Source organism: Bombina bombina, chromosome 3 (genome assembly GCF_027579735.1).
Source record: "Bombina bombina isolate aBomBom1 chromosome 3, aBomBom1.pri, whole genome shotgun sequence".
In the NCBI taxonomy this organism is placed as follows: Eukaryota; Metazoa; Chordata; class Amphibia; order Anura; family Bombinatoridae; genus Bombina; species Bombina bombina.
In genome coordinates this window covers 1152724608-1152744496 of record NC_069501.1, presented here as the reverse complement: position 1 = coordinate 1152744496, position 19889 = coordinate 1152724608, and the positions used below count along the sequence as shown (strand labels likewise).

The 19889-nt window shown below is 39.6% G+C and overlaps 1 protein-coding gene across 1 annotated transcript in view; it reads left to right on the top strand.

Moving 5' to 3' along the window:
* The window catches only part of ATM (ATM serine/threonine kinase), a 925848-nt gene that overhangs the window by 391175 nt on the left and 514784 nt on the right, over nt 1-19889 (top strand). Inside the window, exons 27-30 of the mRNA XM_053708547.1 lie at nt 540-649; nt 12140-12266; nt 14273-14472; nt 14944-15121. Of these exons, the coding sequence (XP_053564522.1) occupies nt 540-649; nt 12140-12266; nt 14273-14472; nt 14944-15121 (615 nt within the window). The remainder of the gene's footprint in view (nt 1-539; nt 650-12139; nt 12267-14272; nt 14473-14943; nt 15122-19889) is intronic.

Genomic DNA, 19889 nt, shown 5'->3' with positions numbered 1-19889 from the left:
CAGTGTTTACTGTTCCTTTAAACATATAATGATCTCTTTTGCTTCTCTAGTTATATTGTAAGTGGATAAAATATATAATAAATGTATGTTGCATTGTATTTTATTAAGTGTAATTAAAGGGATAGTAAGCCCAAAAAATGTATTTTATGATTCAGATAGAACATACAATTTTAAACATCTTTCCAATTTACTTCTATTATCAAATGTGTTTCATTCGCTTGTTATCCATTGCTGAAGGACAGCATTGCACTACTGAGAGGAAGCTGAACACATCTAGTTAGCCAATCACAAGAGACAAATGTGTGCAGGCACTAATTAGCAGCAGCTCCCACTGGTGTATGATATGTGTGTATTCTTTTTCAACAAGGGATACTAAGAGAACGAAGCACATTTGGAAATAGAAGGGAATTTAAAAGTGTCTTAAAATTACATGCTCTATCTGAATCATGCAAGTTGTATTTTGACTTGCCTATCCCTTTAAAACTGTTATGAGGTATTTGGACAGACAAAGTTAAAATCCTGCTGTATTTCTTTTGAAGCAAATAGACAACTTGTTCTTAAGGAACCTGCCTGACATTGTAGTGGAGCTGTTAATGACTTTACATGAGACTTCCACAAGTGACGCCACTAAAGGTCCTGATGCCACAGGGTAAGACGCCATGCATTTTCTTCTTTGTGCTTAACTCATTTATTATTAAATCTTATGCTTATGACATTGTTTCTGAAACAGAATATTCACAGAGAATAATAGATGACGGTGAAATAATTGCATTATGTTTGTAAGTAATGCAATATTGCCTATATATGTTTCTTAGTTAACAATATCTTGATTTGTTTTCATGGTTATGTAACATTAAAAAGGACATTAAACACCAAATAAATGCTAGATAGAATGATGCATTCAAAGAATAACCTGTAGATGTATTTTTTAAAGTGTCATTATCTATTTAAATATTGACAAAATAAGTTTTGGTGTCTATAAAACAATGGGAGCTGCCATGTTGTAAGTTAGGTTACCATCTCTGGTACAGTTATAAATAGGTCACTAGAGTGTGCAGCCAATGGCTGTGTGGAATATAATAGTGTTCTGCACTTCCATTTCAGAATGGAATTACAGGAAAAGGGGACAAAATAAATAATGAAAGTATAGTCCAGAGGTATTTATATGTACGATTTATCATTTTATATTACCCTCTCAAACGGCTAGATTATGATTTTTGCGTTAGAGGCTATGCGGTGCTAGCGACCAGTTTTCTCTCACCGCTCACTTGCCTGCAGCACTGGTATTACAGGTTTTTACAAAACCGGCGTTAAAAGACAAGAAGTGAGCGTTGAGCAAAATTGTGCTCCTTACCGCACTCCAATACCAGCGCTGCTTAAGTCAGCGGTGAGCTGGTCGTACATGCTCGTGCACGATTTCCCCATAGGAATCAACGGGGAGACCCGGCTGAGAAAAAGTCTGACACCTGCAATAAAGCAGCGTAAAGCTCCGTAACGCAGCCCCATTGATTCCTATGGGGAAATAAAATTTATGTTTACAACTAACACCCTAACATGAACCTCAAGTCTAAACACCCCTAATATTACACTTATTAACCCCTAATCTGCCGCCCCCAACATCGCTGACACCTACATTATACTTATTAACCCCTAATCTGCTGCTCCAGACACCGCCACCACCTACATTATATGTATTAACCCCTAATCTGCTGCCCCCAACATCGCCAACACCTACATTTATATTTATTAACTCCTAATCTGCCGCCCCCAACATCGGCACCATTAAAATAAACATATTAACCCCTAAACCACCACACTCCCGCCTCGCAAACATTAGTTAAATATTATTAACTCCTAATCTGTCGTCCCTAACATCTCCGCCACCTACCTACATTTATTAACCCCTAATCTGCTGCCCCAACGTCGCTGCCACTATACTAAATGTATTAACCCCTAAACCTAAGTCTAACCCTAACACCCCCTAACGTAAATATAATTACAATAAATCTAAATAAAAATTAATATTATTACCTAAATAATTCCTATTTAAAACTAAATACTTACCTATAAAATAAACCCTAAGCTAGCTACAATATAATTAATAGTTACATTGAATCTAGCTTAGGGTTTATTTTTATTTTACAGGCAAGTTTGTATTTATTTTAACTAGGTAGAATAGTTATTAAATAGTTATTAACTATTTAATAACTACCTAGCTAAAATAAATACAAAAGTACCTGTAAAATAAAACCTAACCTAAGTTACAATAACATCTAACCTAACCCTACAATTAAATAAATTAACTAAATTAAAAATAATTAAATAAATTAAAAATAATTAAATTAAATTAGCTAAAGTACAACAAAACCCCCCCACTAAATTACAGAAAGTAATAAACAAATTACAAGATATTTAAACTAATTACACCTAATCTAATAGCCCTATCAAAATAAAAAAGCCCACCCAAAATAAAAAAACTAGCCTAAGCTAAACTATCAATACCCCTTAAAAGGGCCTTTTGCGTTGCATTGCCCCAAAGTAATCAGCTCTTTTACCTGTAAAAAAAAAATACAAACAACCCCCCCAACAGTAAAATCCACCACCCACACAACCAACCCCCCAAATAAAATACTATCTAAAAAAACATAAGCTCACCATTGCCCTTAAAAGGGTAGTTAGCTCTTTTGTGTCCCAAACCTTAATCTAAAAAATAAAACCCACCCAATACACCCTTAAAAAAGCCTTCTGCTGCTTCCTTGAGGATGGATGTCCGGTCTTCAGAACAGTAAGTCGATCTTCAGGGGGGTTAGTGTTAGGTTTTTTTAAGGGTGTATTGGGTGGGTTTTATTTTTGAGATTATGGTTTGGGCCGCAAAAGAGCTAACTGTCCTTTTAAGGGCAATGCCCATCCAAATGCCCTTTTCAGGGCAATGGGGAGCTTAGATTTTTTTAGATAGTATTTTATTTGGGGGGTTGGTTGTGTGGGTGGTGAGTTTTACTGTTGGGGGGGGTTGTTTGTATTTTGTTTTACAGGTAAAAGAGCTGATTACTTTGGGGCAATGCCCCACAAAAGGCCCTTTTAAGGGCTATTTGTAGTTTAGTTTAGGCTAGGGTTTGTTTTTATTTTGGGGGGGCTTTTTCTTGCAAGGTGTATCCAGTCCACGGATTCATCCTTACTTGTGGGATATTCTCATTCCCTACAGGAACTGGCAAAGAGAGCACACAGCAAAGCTGTCCATATAGCTCCCCCTCTGGCTCCGCCCCCCAGTCATTCTCTTTGCCGCTCTAACAAGTAGCATCTCCACGGGAGGGTAAAGTGAATGTGGTGTTAGATTTGTAGTTTTTATATCTTCAATCAAAAGTTTGTTATTTTTAAATAGTACCGGTTTGTGCTATTTACTCTCTGGCAGAAATATGATGAAGAATTCTGCTGAGAGGAAAATGATTTTAGCATGTTGTAACTAAAATCCATTGCTGTTCCCATACAGGACTGAGGAGTACCAGAAAACTTCAGTTGGGGGGAACAGTTTGCAGGCTTAACTGCTTTGAGGTATGTTTCAGTCATCTTTTTTCTAGTCAAGGCAAGGTAATGCTAGAAGACTGACAAGATTCCCCTTGTGGGAAGGGTAAGCCATGTTCTGAAACTTAGTATAGAACTAGAGGCTTATTTAAGTGGGATCACAAGACCGGTTATCACTTTAACAGGGCAATCGATTATTTTGTTTAGAAAAATACTCTTTATTGACACTTTTAAGCACTTTTGATGTGTTTATTGGGGTTTTATTCCACATGGCATTATTTTTAGTCACCTAAATTGGGTTCTGAAGGCCCCACAGCTCCGGAGTGGAGTGGGAGGGGCCTAATTTTGCGCCTCAGTTGCGCAGTTTATTCTGACAAGTTTTCCCTGCATGCTGCTTCACATGGGTCCAGAGACTGCTGGAGGACTTCAGGAGGCTTGATTTTCACAAATTCAATCCTTAAGGGAAGGTAGGGCCACAGCAGGCTGCTGTGGCAAGGTGCCGTAGTTTATTAACCGGTTGTTTTGCTTTAGGCGGCTCCGGTTTGGGCATTAAAGGGTTAATCAGGCTGAAACTTGCTGTGCAATCATATCGAAGCATTAGGCACGTACTGTAAGAGATTTGGTTCATTTTTCACAGTTTTGTAAAATTGTGTGCGCTTTTATTATCTTAAAGGCACAGTACCATTTATTGCAAATTGTATTTTTTATTACATAAAATGTTTTTCCAAGCCTGCTTGTGTATAATACCAATCTGTTAAACATGTCTGACACTAAGGAAAAGCCTTGTTCTATGTGTTCAGAAGCCATTGTGGAACCCCCACTCAAAATGTGTCCCAAATGCACTAATGTGTCGATACACTTTAAAGATCATATTGCGTCACTTAAAAATTTAGCCCTAGATGATTCTTTGACTGAAGGTAATGAGGATAGTCCGCCGTCCTCTCCCCATGTGTCATCACCAGTTACGCCCGCTCAAGCGATACCTAGTACCTTTAGTGCATTAGCACCTATTACATTGCAACAACTGGCGGCAGTCATGGATAATTCCCTTGCGGCCTTTCTATCCAAACTGCCAGTTTTCCCTAAAAAGCGCGATAGCTCTGTTTTGAGAACAGATGAGGAGCAGTCGGAAGCTTTGGGAGGTTTATCTGATGTACCCTCACAACACTCTGAAGTAGGGGCGAGGGATGTTATGTCTGAGGGAGAAATTTCTGATTCAGGAAAAGTTTCTCAGCGGGCAGAATCAGATTCACTAGCATTTAAATTTAAATTGGAACACCTCCGCGTACCGCTTATGGAGGCCTTATCAACTCTGGATGATTGTGACCCTATGGTGGTCCCAGAGAAATTGTGTAAAATGGACAAATATCTAGAAGTCCCTGTATACACTGATGCGTTTCCGATCCCTAAGAGGGTGGCGGATATTGTTGCTAGGGAGTGGGAAAGACCAGGTGTACCTTTTGTTCCCCCACCTATCTTTAAGAAAATGTTCCCCATAACTGATCCCAGGCAGGACGCGTGGCAGACGGTCCCTAAGGTAGAGGGGGCAGTTTCAACACTAGCCAAGCGCACAACCATACCAATTGAAGACAGTTGTGCTTTCAAAGATCCTATGGATAAAAAATTAGGTTTACTAAAGAAAATATTTGTTCAACAAGGTTTCCTTCTCCAGCCTATTGCCTGCATTATTCCTGTAACTACTGCAGCATCTTTCTGGTTTGAGGCGCTGGAGGAGTCGCTCAAGACGGAGACCTCATATGACGAAATTATGGATAGAATTAAGGCTCTAAAGCTGGCTAATTCTTTTATCACAGATGCCGCTTTGCAATTAGCTAAGTTAGCGACGAAAAATTCTGGTTTTGCCATCATGGCGCGCAGAGCGCTTTGGCTTAAATCATGGTCAGCCGACGTGTCTTCTAAAACAAAATTACTGAATATTCCTTTCAAGGGAAAGACCCTTTTCGGGCCCGAGTTGAAAGAGATTATTTCGGATATCACTGGGGGAAAGGGCCATGCCCTCCCGCAAGATAGGCCTTTTAAGGCTAAAAACAAGGCTAATTTTCGTTCCTTTCGCAACTTCAGGAGCGGTCCTGCTTCAGCCTCTGCTACCGCAAAGCGAGAGGGTAACACTTCACAGCCCAAGGCAACCTGGAAGCCTTTGCAGGGCTGGAACAAAGGTAAACAGGCCAAGAAGCCTGCAGCTGCTACTACGACAGCATGAAGGGGTAGCCCCCGATCTGGGACCGGATCTGGTAGGAGGCAGACTCTCTCTCTTTGCTCAGGCTTGGGCAAGAGATGTTCCCGATCCCTGGGCATTAGAGATAGTTGCTCAGGGATATCTTCTAGAATTCAAGGACTCTCCTCCAAGGGGAAGGTTCCACATTTCTCGTCTGTCTACAGACCAGACAAAGAAAAAGGCGTTCTTACGCTGTGTAGAAGATCTACTCAAGATGGGAGTGATATATCCAGTTCCAATTACAGAACAAGGACTGGGTTTTTACTCAAACCTGTTTGTGGTTCCCAAAAAGGAAGGAACTTTCAGACCAATCCTGGATCTAAAAATTCTAAACAAATTCCTCAGAGTTCCATCTTTCAAGATGGAAACCATTCGGACAATCTTACCGATGATCCAGGAAGGTCAATATATGACTACAGTGGATCTAAAGGATGCGTACCTTCATATTCCTATCCACAAAGATCACCATCAGTTCCTAAGGTTCGATTTTCTGGACAAGCATTACCAGTTCGTGGCCCTTCCCTTTGGGTTGGCCACCGCTCCCAGAATTTTCACAAAGGTGCTAGGGTCCCTTCTAGCGGTACTGAGAATGCGGGGCATTGCAGTAGCACCCTATCTGGACGACATCTTAATACAGGCGTCGTCTTTTCCCAGAGCCAAGGCTCATACGGATATTGTTCTGGCCTGTCTAAGGTCTCACGGGTGGAAGGTGAACACCGAAAAAAGTTCTCTGTCCCCGCTCACAAGGGTTCCCTTCCTGGCAACATTAATAGACGGAGGTCAGAAGGTTAAAGCTTCTAAGTACTTGCCGAGTTCTTTATTCCATTTCTCGGCCATCTGTAGCTCAGTGCATGGAGGTAATCGGATTAATGGTAGCAGCAATGGACGTAGTCCCTTTTGCTCAAATTCATCTCAGGCCACTGCAACTGTGCATGCTCAAACAGTGGAATGGAGATTATGCAGATTTGTCTCCTCAAATCCAACTGGACCAGAAAACCAGAGATTCTCTTCTCTGGTGGTTGTCTCAGGATCACCTGTCGCAGGGAATGTGCTTCCGCAGACCGGAGTGGATCATTGTAACGACCAACGCCAGTCTGTTAGGCTGGGGCGCGGTCTGGGGCTCCCTGAAAGCTCAGGGCCTATGGTCTCGGGAAGAGTCTCTTCTACCGATAAACATTTTGGAACTGAGAGCGATATTCAACACGCTCCAGGCATGGCCTCAGCTAGCGGCGGCCAAGTTCATCAGATTTCATTCGGACAACATCACGACTGTAGCATACATAAATCATCAGGGAGGAACAAAGAGTTCCTTAGCGATGAAGGAATTAACAAAGATAATCAGGTGGGCGGAGGATCACTCTTGCCATCTATCTGCAATTCACATCCCAGGAGTAGACAACTGGGAAGCGGATTTCCTAAGTCGTCAGACTTTTCACCCGGGGGAGTGGGAACTCCACCCGGAGGTATTTGCTCAGCTGACTCAGCTATGGGGCATTCCAGAGTTGGATCTGATGGCGTCCCGTCAGAACACCAAACTTCCTCTTTACGGTTCCAGGTCCAGGGACCCCAAGGCGGCATTGATAGATGCTCTAGTAGCGCCTTGGTCCTTCAATCTGGCCTATGTCTTTCCACCGTTTCCCCTTCTCCCTCGGCTGGTAGCCAGAATCAAACAGGAGAAGGCCTCGGTAATTCTGATAGCGCCTGCGTGGCCATGCAGGACTTGGTATGCAGACCTAGTGGACATGTCATCTGTCCCACCATGGACACTGCCAATGAGGCAGGATCTTCTAATACAGGGTCCATTCAAGCATCCAAATCTAGTTTCTCTGCAGCTGACTGCTTGGAGATTGAACGCTTAATTCTATACAAGCGTGGGTTCTCTGAATCAGTCATAGATACTCTGATCCAAGCTAGAAAACCTGTCACCAGGTAAATTTACCATAAGATATGGCGGAAATATCTTTGTTGGTGTGAATCCAAGGGTTACTCGTGGAGTAAGATTAGGATTCCAAGGATATTGTCTTTTCTAAAAGAAGGATTGGAGAAAGGTTTATCAGCTAGTTCCTTAAAGGGGCAGATATCCGCTCTGTCTATCCTTTTACACAAGCCTCTGGCAGAAGTACCAGATGTTCAAGCATTTGCACAGGCGTTAGTCAGAATCAAGCCTGTCTATAAACCTGTGGCTCCTCCATGGAGTCTAAATTTAGTTCTTTCAGTTCTTCAAGGGGTTCCGTTTGAACCTTTACATTCCATAGATATTAAGTTATTATCTTGGAAAGTTTTGTTTTTGGTAGCTTTCTCTTCTGCTCGAAGAGTTTCAGAATTCTCTGCTTTGCAGTGTAATTCACCCTATCTGGTGTTCCATGCAGATAAGGTAGTTTTGCGTACCAAACCTGGTTTTCTTCCTAAAGTTGTTTCTAATAAGAACATTAACCAGGAAATCATTGTTCCTTCTCTGTGTCCTAATCCAGCTTCTAAGAAGGAATTCTATTGACAAGCAACTAAGGATTTCAGACAAACATCATCTTTGTTTGTTGTCTATTCTGGTAAGAGGAGAGGTCAAAAAGCGACGGCTACCTCTCTTTCCTTCTGGTTGAAAAGCATCATCCGATTGGCTTATGAGACTGCTGGGCAGCAGCCTCCTGAACGAATTACAGCTCATACCACCAGAGCTGTGGCTTCCACTTGGGCCTTCAAGAATGAGGCTTCTGTTGAACAGATTTGTAAGGCAGCGACTTGGTCTTCACTGCATACTTTTGCCAAATTTTACAAATTCGATACTTTTGCTTCTTCGGAGGCTATTTTTGGGAGAAAGGTTTTGCAAGCAGTGGTGCCTTCCGTTTAGGTTACCTGTCTTGTTCCCTCCCTTCATCCGTGTCCTAAAGCTTTGGTATCGGTATCCCACAAGTAAGGATGAATCCGTGGACTGGATACACCTTGCAAGAGAAAACAGAATTTATGCTTACCTGATAAATTACTTTCTCTTGCTGTGTATCCAGTCCACGGCCCGCCCTGGCAATTAAGTCAGGTTAAAATTTTCTTGTTTAAACTACAGTCACCACTGCACCCTATGGTTTCTCCTTTTTCTCCTAACCGTCGGTCGAATGACTGGGGGGCGGAACCAGAGGGGGAGCTATATGGACAGCTTTGCTGTGTGCTCTCTTTGCCAGTTCCTGTAGGGAATGAGAATATCCCACAAGTAAGGATGAATTCGTGGACTGGATACACCGCAAGAGAAAGTAATTTATCAGGTAAGCATAAATTCTGTTTTTTTTATTTTGATAGGGATGTTAGATAAGGTGTGATTAGTTTAAATATCTTGTTATTTGTTTATTATTTTCTGTAATTTAGTGTTGTTTTTTTTTTTGTACTTGAGCGAATTTAATTTATGTAATTGCTTTTAATTTAGTTAATTTATTTAATTGTAGGGTTAGGTTAGGTGTTATTGTAACTTAGGTTAGGTTTTAGTTTACAGGTACTTTTGTATTTATTTTAGCTAGGTAGTTATTAAATAGTTAATAACTATTTAATAACTATACTACCTAGTTAAAATAAATACAAACTTGCCTGTAAAATAAAAATAAACCCTAAGATAGATACAATGTAACTATTATTTTTATTGTAGCTAGCTTAGGGTTTATTTTATAGGTAAGTATTTAATTTTAAATAGGAATTATTTAGGTAATAATATTAATTTTTATTCAGATTTATTGTAATTATATTTAAAGGGACAGTCAACGGTTTGTTGTTTTAAAAGATAGATAATCCCTTAATTACTATTTCCCCAGTTTTGCATAACCAACACAGTTATAATTATACACGTTTTACCTCTGTAATTACCTTGTATCTAAGCCTCAGCAGACTGCCCCCTTATTTCAGTTCTTTTGACAGACTTGCATTTTAGCCAATCAGAGTTGTCTCCATGGTAAATTCACGTGCATGAGCTCAATGTTATCTATATGGAACATGTGAACTAATGCCCTCTAGTGGTGAAAAACTATCAAAATGCGTTTAGATTAGAGGCGGCCTTCAAGGTCTAAGAAATTTAGCATATGAACCTCCTAGGTTTAGCTTTCAACTAAGAATACCAAAAGAACAAAGCAAAATTGGTGATAAAAGTAAAATGGAAAGTGGTTTAAAATTACATGCCCTATTTGAAACATGAAAGTTTTTTTGGGACTTGACTGTCCCTTTCAGTTAGGGGGTGTTAGGGTTAGACTTAGGTTTAGGGTTAATACATTCAGTATAGTGTCGGCGACGTTGGGGACGGCAGATTAGGGCTTAATAAATGTAGGTAAGTGGCGGCGATGTTAGGGACAGCAGATTAGGGGTTAATAATATTTAACTAGTGTTTGCGAGGCAGGAATGTGGCAGTTTAGGGGATAATATGTTTTATTATAGTTGCGGCGATGTCCGGAGCAGCAGATTATAATTTTGGAGTGTGACATAATTTCAGGAGCAAACTTAAGGTGCCCCATAGCAAAATAGACTTTGAACCACAGTTCTTTATGTAGGTCATCTCATTTTTTTAACCCATTTTTCTTGCAGAGGGACCTGAAAATTACCATATTGCAATATGCTGTTTACAAATGGACATAATAAACTAGAAATGTGTAGTAGCATTGAATTTCATTTAGTTAAGAAGCATTTTTACAAACTGGTTGTGTTATCAAAGAATGCTTCCAGTAATCACAGGTTTTGTAGAATATTTTCTTGGGTATGAAACATGCGGAACATAAGGTAGAAGACCAAATGCTTGTGCATTTGTCATACATCCTACATGTGCTATTGGCAGACACTTAGGGGATACCAGTACATACTCTGCAGATAAAAAAAATTCTCCTACATGAATTTTCATTTCTTTACAAATTTACTTTCACATCTCTTTGACCTGTCATATAGAACATGCAATTTTAGACAACTACAACTACTAATCTACTTTTTTTTTTTTAATCAAATTTGCTCCGTTCTCTTGGTATCCTTTTGTTGAAAACTATACAGAGGTAGGCAGGAATGGCCTACTAGGAACTAGCTGTTGATTAATGACTGCACGTAAATGTCTCATCACATGTGTTTAGGTAGCCCCAGTAGTGCATTGCTGCCCATTCAAAAGGGTATACAAAGAAAATGAAGCAAATTTGATAATAGAAGTAAATTGAAAAGTTGTTAACAATTGCACGTTGTATCTGAACAATAAAAGTTTAATTTTGACTTTACTGTCCCTTTATCGCTGGCAAGTAAAGTTGAGATACGGATCACTACACACAGTAGTAACTGCATGTTATTTAGCCCATTCTTTAGAATAGACTTTATCATAGACTATACCATATTTAGTCCATCACTGATGATTCTTATGGAGCGTAGTGTTCAGTTTCTGGTTTATAAGTATTAGACTATAATATGCTGTATTTTGTGAACTTAATGGCATACTAAAACCATTTTTTTTTTCTTTAATGATTCAGATTGAGCATGCAATTTTAAACAACCTTCTAATTTACTCCTACTATCAATTTTTCTTCGTTCTCTTGCTATCTTTATTTAAAAAGCAGGAATTTAAAGCTTAGAAACCAGCCAATTTACATATAGCAAACCAATAAGCAAGCATAACCTAGGTTCTCAACCAAAAATGGGCCGGCTCTTAAAGGGACAGTCAACACCAGAACTTTTGTTGTTTTAAAAGATAGATAATCCCTTAATTACTCATTCTCCAGTTTTGCATAACCAACACAGTTATAATAATACACGTTTTACCTCTGTAATTACCTTGTATATAAACCTCTGCAGACTGCCCCCTTATTTCAGTTCTTTTGACAGACTTGCATTTTAGCCAATCAGTGCTCACTCCTCGTTAAATTCACGTGCATGAGCTCAATGTTATCTATATAAAACACATGAACTAATGCCCTCTAGTGGTGAAAAACTGTCAAAATGTATTTAGATTAGAGGCGGCCTTCAAGGTCTAAGAAATTAGCATATGAACCTCCTAGGTTTAGCTTTCAACTAAGAATACCAAGAGAACAAAACAAAATTGGTAATAAAAGTAAATTGGAAAGTTGTTTTAAAATTACATGCACTATTTGAATCATGAAAGTTTTTTTTGGACTCGACTGTCCCTTTAAGCTTTACATTCCTGATTTTTAAATAAAGATAGCAAGAGAAAATTGTAAAAATGATAATAGGAGTCATTTAGAAAGTTGCTTAAAATTAAACGCTCTATCTGAATCATTAAAGAAAATATTTGGGTTTAGTGACCCTTTAAAGTTGAAAACATTTATAATTTGATTGCCTTGATATTTTAATTGTATTATTTACTGATATCACAGCTGAGTTTTCTCTTTCATTGCTCTCATTTATTTAACACAACACATGTAATTATTTTTATAGGGAACTAGATCCAGCACCAAACCCTCCCTATTTTCCTTCCTATGTAATAAAAGCAACATTGGATTATATCAGCAGCTGTCACAAAAGCAAACTCAAAAGTCTAGTCTCTATTCTTTCAAAGAGCCCGGTGAGTATGTGAATTTAAATACCCTGTTTAATATAGGAAGGATAGGACTTGTTTTATATCCAGTTCATGTATTCTTTTTAATAAATAATAATAATATAAGTAAACATTTACTTGGTCATGTGCTCATATAGGCCTAGATTCAGAGACTTTCGAGAGGCTTAATTGTTAAGGCGAGAGCATGTTCGAAATTCATTGAGTGCCACTTCACTTCCCAGCTTTATATTAAAGGACATTCTTGCCGTTATCATCTATGGTTGTGAGACATGCCCAATAGATGATATCTCTCTCATCAAACGAGAACCGCAAGAAAAACAATAATTACAACCGCAACACACTTGAAATACAATTTCTGTAAATGTTTTTAAAGTGAAGGTCAATTTTGATGAATTAGTGCCTGGTTTTTAATAAACCTATTAAAAACAAGGGCACTTTAATTCATCAAAATTGACATTTCACTCCTTTTCTTCAAAAACTTACCTTTTAATCCTGACAACCGCTGCAGCGCTTCCTCCGGCCGCCGCAAGCCCTCTTCGCGGATCCAAAATGACGAATCTGGCTTCCACCAATCATGGCGTTGCATCAGGCCATGATCCCCTCAAGGGTAAAGCCGTGATTGGAGGTAGCGGGATTCGTAATTTCTGACGTAAGAAGAGGAATCCGACGGCCGGGGGAATCGCTGGAGCGGTTTTCAGGATTAAAAGGTAAGTTTTTGAAGAAAAGGAGTGAAATGTCAATTTTGATTAATTAAAGTTCCCTTGTTTTTAAAAGGTTTATTAAAAACCGGGCACGAATTCATCCAAATTGACCTTCACTTTAAGTGTAAATTATTTTCATGTCTGCTTTGTTATAGTAAAGTAATCTCGCTTTATAGATTATAATTTGTAGTTGGCGTTTTTTGTCCCTTTAGAGCTGGGACAAAAAACAAATATAGTTTATATATGTATGTATATATGTTGGTTGATTTAAAAAAAAAAAAAAAAACTATTGTGTGAGAGAGAGAAGAATCGCTTGGTATAGATCCAATATTTCAACAATGTATAAAAGATATATATAGGTACCTCCGTAAATTATAAAAAGAAGGCTAGTTTTGAAAAAAGTTTGTCTTAAAAAACAAAAAATATTTATTTTCATAAAAACCTGTGATTAAAGCGATATATTCACTAGTAGAAATGATTGATAAATATAACAGTAAAACGTCATATGTTCTTTAGGGATAAAACAGTTGAAACATTTTGCAATACAAATATTTTGGAGGGGACGTCTCCCCTGATATATTGCCTTGGGTATAAAGGGACATTTTGTCTCTTAGGAGCGCCAACTACAAATTATAATCTATCAAGGTCATAAACTCTCTGCATTTGAGGGGCAGATCTTTTAGTTTGGCTGTATAGGGGCACTGTTTATAGCGCTGCTTATATCTGTATTTTTTTAAATAATCTTGCTTTATAGAATGAAAGGTGTTTCCAGGGGAAGCTGTAGTCATTTTTTTGCCTACACCTCGGCCCAGCATGAGAATTTCAGAAAGACTTTATTGTTCCTAGTAAAGTAGTTTTGTCTTGTGGTCAAGTCTCGCTGTTCCAAAGCTGACTATTTTATTTAATACTTATATTTCTTTTACTTCTTTTTAACTGTTTTTAAATGTACTCTTTTTGTGTATGTTAGCGTGAACTGTTTTTGAAGGCGTTTCTGTGATTCCGGTATCCTTTACTGTGGAGATTGTTCTATATGCCAAGAAGCGAATGGGTAGAAAGATGAGGCTCTATTGATTAAAATGGAGACTGACTTTCAACTCGGGGGAATGACAAGTGGTGGGGACAAATCAATTCTATGGTGTTTGTGGCGAGTTTTTTCTGTACAATATTAGTTTCACTATCAGGTTTTATTGAATCAAGGCCATTGTAACATACAGAACCTTAGCTGGAGACAGATTTCTGTGTGTTTGATCTATGAACTGCTTCTTACACTCACTGGGAGTTTAGTGATGATGTGTTTTATTTTACTTACAGGATTCATTTCAGAAGATTTTGCTGTCTATATGTAAGCAGGCAGTGGAAACGAGCAACGTTTACAAAAAGCTTCGTATTCTCAGAATATACCAGCTTTTTGTTAATTTGGTCCTACTTGAAATAAAGGAAGGCCTTGGAGGGGCATGGGCCTTTGTTCTAAGAGATGTCATTTACACTATAATACACTACTTAAACAGCAGGTATGTCCTCTAAATAGCAGGGTTCAGCATAAGTCGGGCAAACTTTAAGTGTTGTTAATTGTCGTTTGTAAGGAAAAACAGTGATTCTATCAATAATAATAAAAATGTAAAGGGTTTAAACATTTCATTAACCTGCTTCACCAGCCTTTCTGCTGACACAACTGGTGATTGCCAGCTACATACATTTGCCACTCTTGATTATCTTATTAGCTGTGACTTTAACTATTTGTGTAACCCCTTGCATTATTGCATTATGCCCCTTTAATTGGCAGACTAGACTCAATTTTTATAAATATATCAACTTTGTTTTGGTTTTTATTCTTTGACAAACTTCTGTCAGACTAAAATGAGTTCTATTTATTTAGATTATTTTCCTCTTTAATAATGTAGCAATAAACTCCACCATATAAAATGGGTATGTGTCTTTAACCCTTTCTGCTACCTGTGATATTATATCTATGTGCCTTGCAGAACCTCTCTAGCTATGGATAACATTTCCACACGCAGTGCCTTGCTCTGCCTTGACCTGTTATATCGTGTTTGCAAAACAGCAATTTCTTACTGCGAAGATGCTTTAGAGAGTCACCTCCATGTAATTGTCGGAACACTAATCTCTTTGGTTAACAGCAAAACAGAAATCCAAGAGCAAGTAAGTTCTTTTTGTGCCTATAATTCAAGCATATGAAAAAATATGTGACAGCACCACATTCCATTAAATGTGATATACTTTATTTGAGGATTAGAATCCCAACAAAATTAGCGTCCCCGTCTAATACATCATAAAAACCTCCATCTGATTGTTGTAATATTTCTTGTATATAATAATCTGTATCTAAAACAACAACCGCACCTCCCTTATATGCACTCTTGATAGTGATGAATTTGTTAGTTTGTAATTAATGTAGTGCCATTGTTTCTTCCTTCCTGTTCAATTCGGGCTCAGCAACTTTTCAATTTAGAGTTGGCCGATCATCCAAGTGACTTGCACACAATAAGTATTGGTTATAGAAGTGCTGGGCTCTAAACTTTTTTTTTTGCTTTTATCATTCAAACCTAACATAGTCTTTTGTATCAGGAATTTGGTTTTGTCTTTCAAGATAAAAAAAACCTTTTCAAATCGGTTACAGTGTGAGAATAACTTTAAAAAACTGGATCCTTCAGCTCCAGTGTAATGTTATCACTTAATGTGAGAATGTAATTTTATGTATACAGAACAACTTCTTTGTAAACTCACAAAATGATGCATGGGCTTGAGGTAGGTGCCACAACAAAGGAATTAGAATACTGCACCCACAGGTATCATTTCTCATAGAAGAGTACAGTAGCTAGTATGCACTGGGGCATGTTCACTAACCACTACAGACTTTACATTATCACAGATCCTGAGGGATTTAATAGAGCCCATTCACTGCTCCATTCCTCAGAGACTATTTTCCAATGAATCACATGTTTATTAGCCTCTTACAGAGCCATTTATAAATATATGAATTTCTCCAACATTGGTGTGTCTGGTCCACAGCGTCATCCATAACTTGTGGGAATATTCTCTTCCCCAACAGGAAATGGCAAAGAGCACAGCAAAAGCTGTCCATATAGTCCCTCCTAGGCTCCGCCCACCCCAGTCATTCTCTTTGCCGCTGAACAAGCAGCATCTCCACGGAGATGGTGAAGAGTATGTGGTGTTTAGTTGTAGTTTTTTATTCTACTATCAAGAGTTTGTTATTTTAAAATAGTGCTGGTATGTACTATTTACTCTGAAACAGAAAAAGATGAAGAGTTCTGTTTGTGAGAGGAGTATGATTTTAGCAGCATTAACTAAAATCGTTTGCTGTTTCCACATAGGACTGTTAAGATGAGATAACTTCAGTTGGGGGAAACAGTTGGCAGACTTTTCTGCTTAAGGTATGACTAGCCATATTTCTAACAAGACTGTGTAATGCTGGAAGGCTGTCATTTCCCCTCATGGGGACCGGTAAGCCATTTTCTTAGTCTCAAACAGAATAAAGGGCTTAATATGGGCTATAAAACTGGTAGACACTTTTATGGGCTAGATCGATTGCTTTATTTGGGCATTTTATACAGCTTGATGTTGAAATTCACACTTTATAAACTTTGGGGAACGTTTTTTTTACGTCAGGCACTGGTTTAGACACCTTCCCAGTCAGGAAGGGCCTTCTCTGTAGTAGGCAGAGCCTCATTTTCGCGCCATTACTGCGCAGTTACTTTTGAGAGCAGGACATGCAGCTGCATGTGTGTGGGTCTGAAAGTAGTTGAAAAGGTTCCTAGAAGGCTTCATTTGGTATCGTATACCCCCCTGGGTTTGGTAAAGTCGCAGCAAAGGCTGTAGCTGGGACTGTAGAGGGGTTAAAACTGTAAACGGCTCCGGTTTCGTCATTTTAAGGGTTAAAGGTCTGAAATTTGGGGTGCAATGCTTTGAATGCTTTAAGACATTTGGTTAAATTTGAACAATTCCTTCATAGTTTTTCACATATTCAGTAATAAAGTGTGCCCTGTTTAAAATTTAAAGAGACAGTAACGGTTTTGTTTTAAAACGGTTTTTGTACTTTATTGACAAGTTTAAGCAGGTTTCACATGTCTGTGCCTTCAGATAAACTATGTTCTGTATGTATGGAAGCCAATGTGTCTCCCCCTTCAAAATTGTGTGATAATTGTGTCATAGTGTCCAAAGTAAGGACAGTACTGCCACAGATAGTAAAGTTGCCCAAGATGATTCATCAGATGAAGGGAGTAGACATAGTTCTACATCATCTCCTTCTGTGTCTACACCAGTTTTGCCCACGCAGGAGACCCGTAGTACTTCTAGCGCGCCAATGCTTGTTACTATGCAACAATTGACGGCAGTAATGGATAACTCCATAGCAAATATTTTATCCAAAATGCCTGCATTTCAGAGAAAGCGCGATTGCTCTGTTTTAAACACTGTAGAGCACGAGGGCGCTGATGATAATTGCTCTGTCATACCCTCACACCAATCTGAAGTGGCCATGAGGGAGGTTTTGTCAGATGGGGAAATTTCTGATTCAGGTAGAATTTCTCAACAGGCAGAACCTGATGTTGTGACATTTAAATTTAAATTAGAGCATCTCCGCGCACTGCTTAAGGAGGTGCTATCTACTCTGGATGATTGTGACAACCTGGTCATTCCAGAAAAATTGTGCAAGATGGAAAAGTTCCTAGAGGTTCCGGTGCACCCCGACGCTTTTCCTATACCCAAGCGGGTGGCGGACATAGTGAATAAGGAGTGGGAGAAGCCCGGCATACCTTTTGTCCCCCCTCCTATATTTAAGAAATTATTTCCTATGGTCGACCCCAGAAAGGACTTATGGCAGACAGTCCCTAAGGTCGAGGGGCAGTTTCTACACTAGCCAAGCGCACTACTATTCCTATTGAGGATAATTGTGCTTTCAAAGATCCTATGGATAAAAAATTGGAGGGTTTGCTTAAAAAGATTTTTGTACAGCAAGGTTACCTCCTGCAACCTATTTCGTGCATTATTCCTGTCACTACAGCAGCGTGGTTCTGGTTCGAGGAACTAGAAAAGTCGCTTAGTAGAGAGACTCCGTATGAGGAGGTTATGGACAGAATTCACGCACTTAAGTTAGCTAATTCCTTTATTTTAGATGCCGCTTTGCAGTTAGCTAGATTAGCGGCGAAAAATTCAGGGTTTGCAATTGTGGCGCGCAGAGCGCTCTGGCTAAAGTCTTGGTCAGCGGATGTATCTTCCAAGACAAAATTGCTTAATATCCCTTTCAAGGGTAAAACCCTTTTTGGGCCAGAATTGAAAGAGATTATCTCAGACATCACTGGGGGAAAGGGCCACGCCCTTCCACAGGATAGGTTTTTCAAGGCCAAGAATAAGGCTAATTTTCGTTCCTTTCGCAATTTCAGGAACGGACCGGCCTCCAACTCTGCAGCCTCTAGACAAGAGGGTAATGCTTCACAAACCAAACCAGCTTGGAAACCGATGCAAGGCTGGAACAAGGGTAAGCAGGCCAAGAAGCCTGCTGCTGCTACCAAAACAGCATGAAGGAGTAGCCCAAGATCCGGGACAGGATCTAGTAGGGGGCAGACTCTCTCTCTTCGCTCAGGCTTGGGCAAGAGATGTTCAGGATCCCTGGGCACTAGAAATAGTTTCTCAGGGTTATCTTCTGGAATTCAAGGAACTACCCCCAAGGGGAAGGTTCCACATGTCTCACTTATCTTCAAACCAAATAAAGAGACAGGCATTCTTACATTGTGTAGAAGACCTGTTAAAAACGGGAGTGATATACCCAGTTCCAACCATGGAACAAGGAATGGGGTTTTACTCAAATCTGTTTGTAGTTCCCAAAAAAGAGGGAACTTTCAGACCAATTCTGGATTTAAAGATCCTAAACAAATTTCTCAGAGTGCCATCGTTCAAAATGGAAACTATTCAAACGATTTTACCTACAATCCAGGAGGGTCAATTTATGACTACCGTGGATCTAAAGGATGCGTATCTACATATTCCTATCCACAAAGATCATCATCAGTTCCTAAGGTTCGCCTTTCTGGACAAACATTACCAGTTTGTGGCTCTCCCATTAGGGCTAGCCACTGCTCCAAGGATTTTCACAAAGGTACTCGGGTCCCTTCTAGCGGTTCTAAGACCAAGGGGCATTGCAGTGGCACCTTACTTGGACGACATTCTGATACAAGCGTCGTCTCTTTCAAAGGCAAAGGCTCACACAGACATCGTTCTGGCCTTTCTCAGATCTCACGGATGGAAAGTGAACATTGAAAAAAGTTCCCTGTCTCTGTCGACAAGAGTTCCTTTCTTGGGGACAATAATAGATTCTTTAGAAATGAAGATTTTCCTGACAGATGTCAGAAAGTCGAAGCTTCTAAACGCTTGTCAAGTTCTTCACTCTGTTCCACGACCTTCCATAGCTCAGTGCATGGAAGTAGTAGGGTTGATGGTTGCAGCAATGGACATAGTTCCTTTTGCGCAAATTCATCTAAGACCATTACAACTGTGCATGCTGAAACAGTGGAATGGGGACTATACAGACTTGTCTCCAGTGATTCAAGTAGATCAGAAGACCAGAGACTCACTCCGTTGGTGGCTAACCCAGGATCACCTGTCCCAGGGAATGAGCTTCCGCAGACCAGAGTGGGTCATCGTCACGATCGACGCCAGTCTAGTGGGCTGGGGCGCGGTCTGTGGGACTCCCTGAAAGCTCAGGGGCTATGGTCTCGGGAAGAGTCTCTTCTCCCGATAAACATTCTGGAACTGAGAGCGATATTCAATACTCTCAGGGCTTGGCCTCAACTAGCAAAGGCCAGATTCATAAGATTCCAATCAGACAACATAACGACTGTTGCTTACATCAACCATCAGGGGGGAACAAGGAGTTCCCTGGCAATGAGAGAGG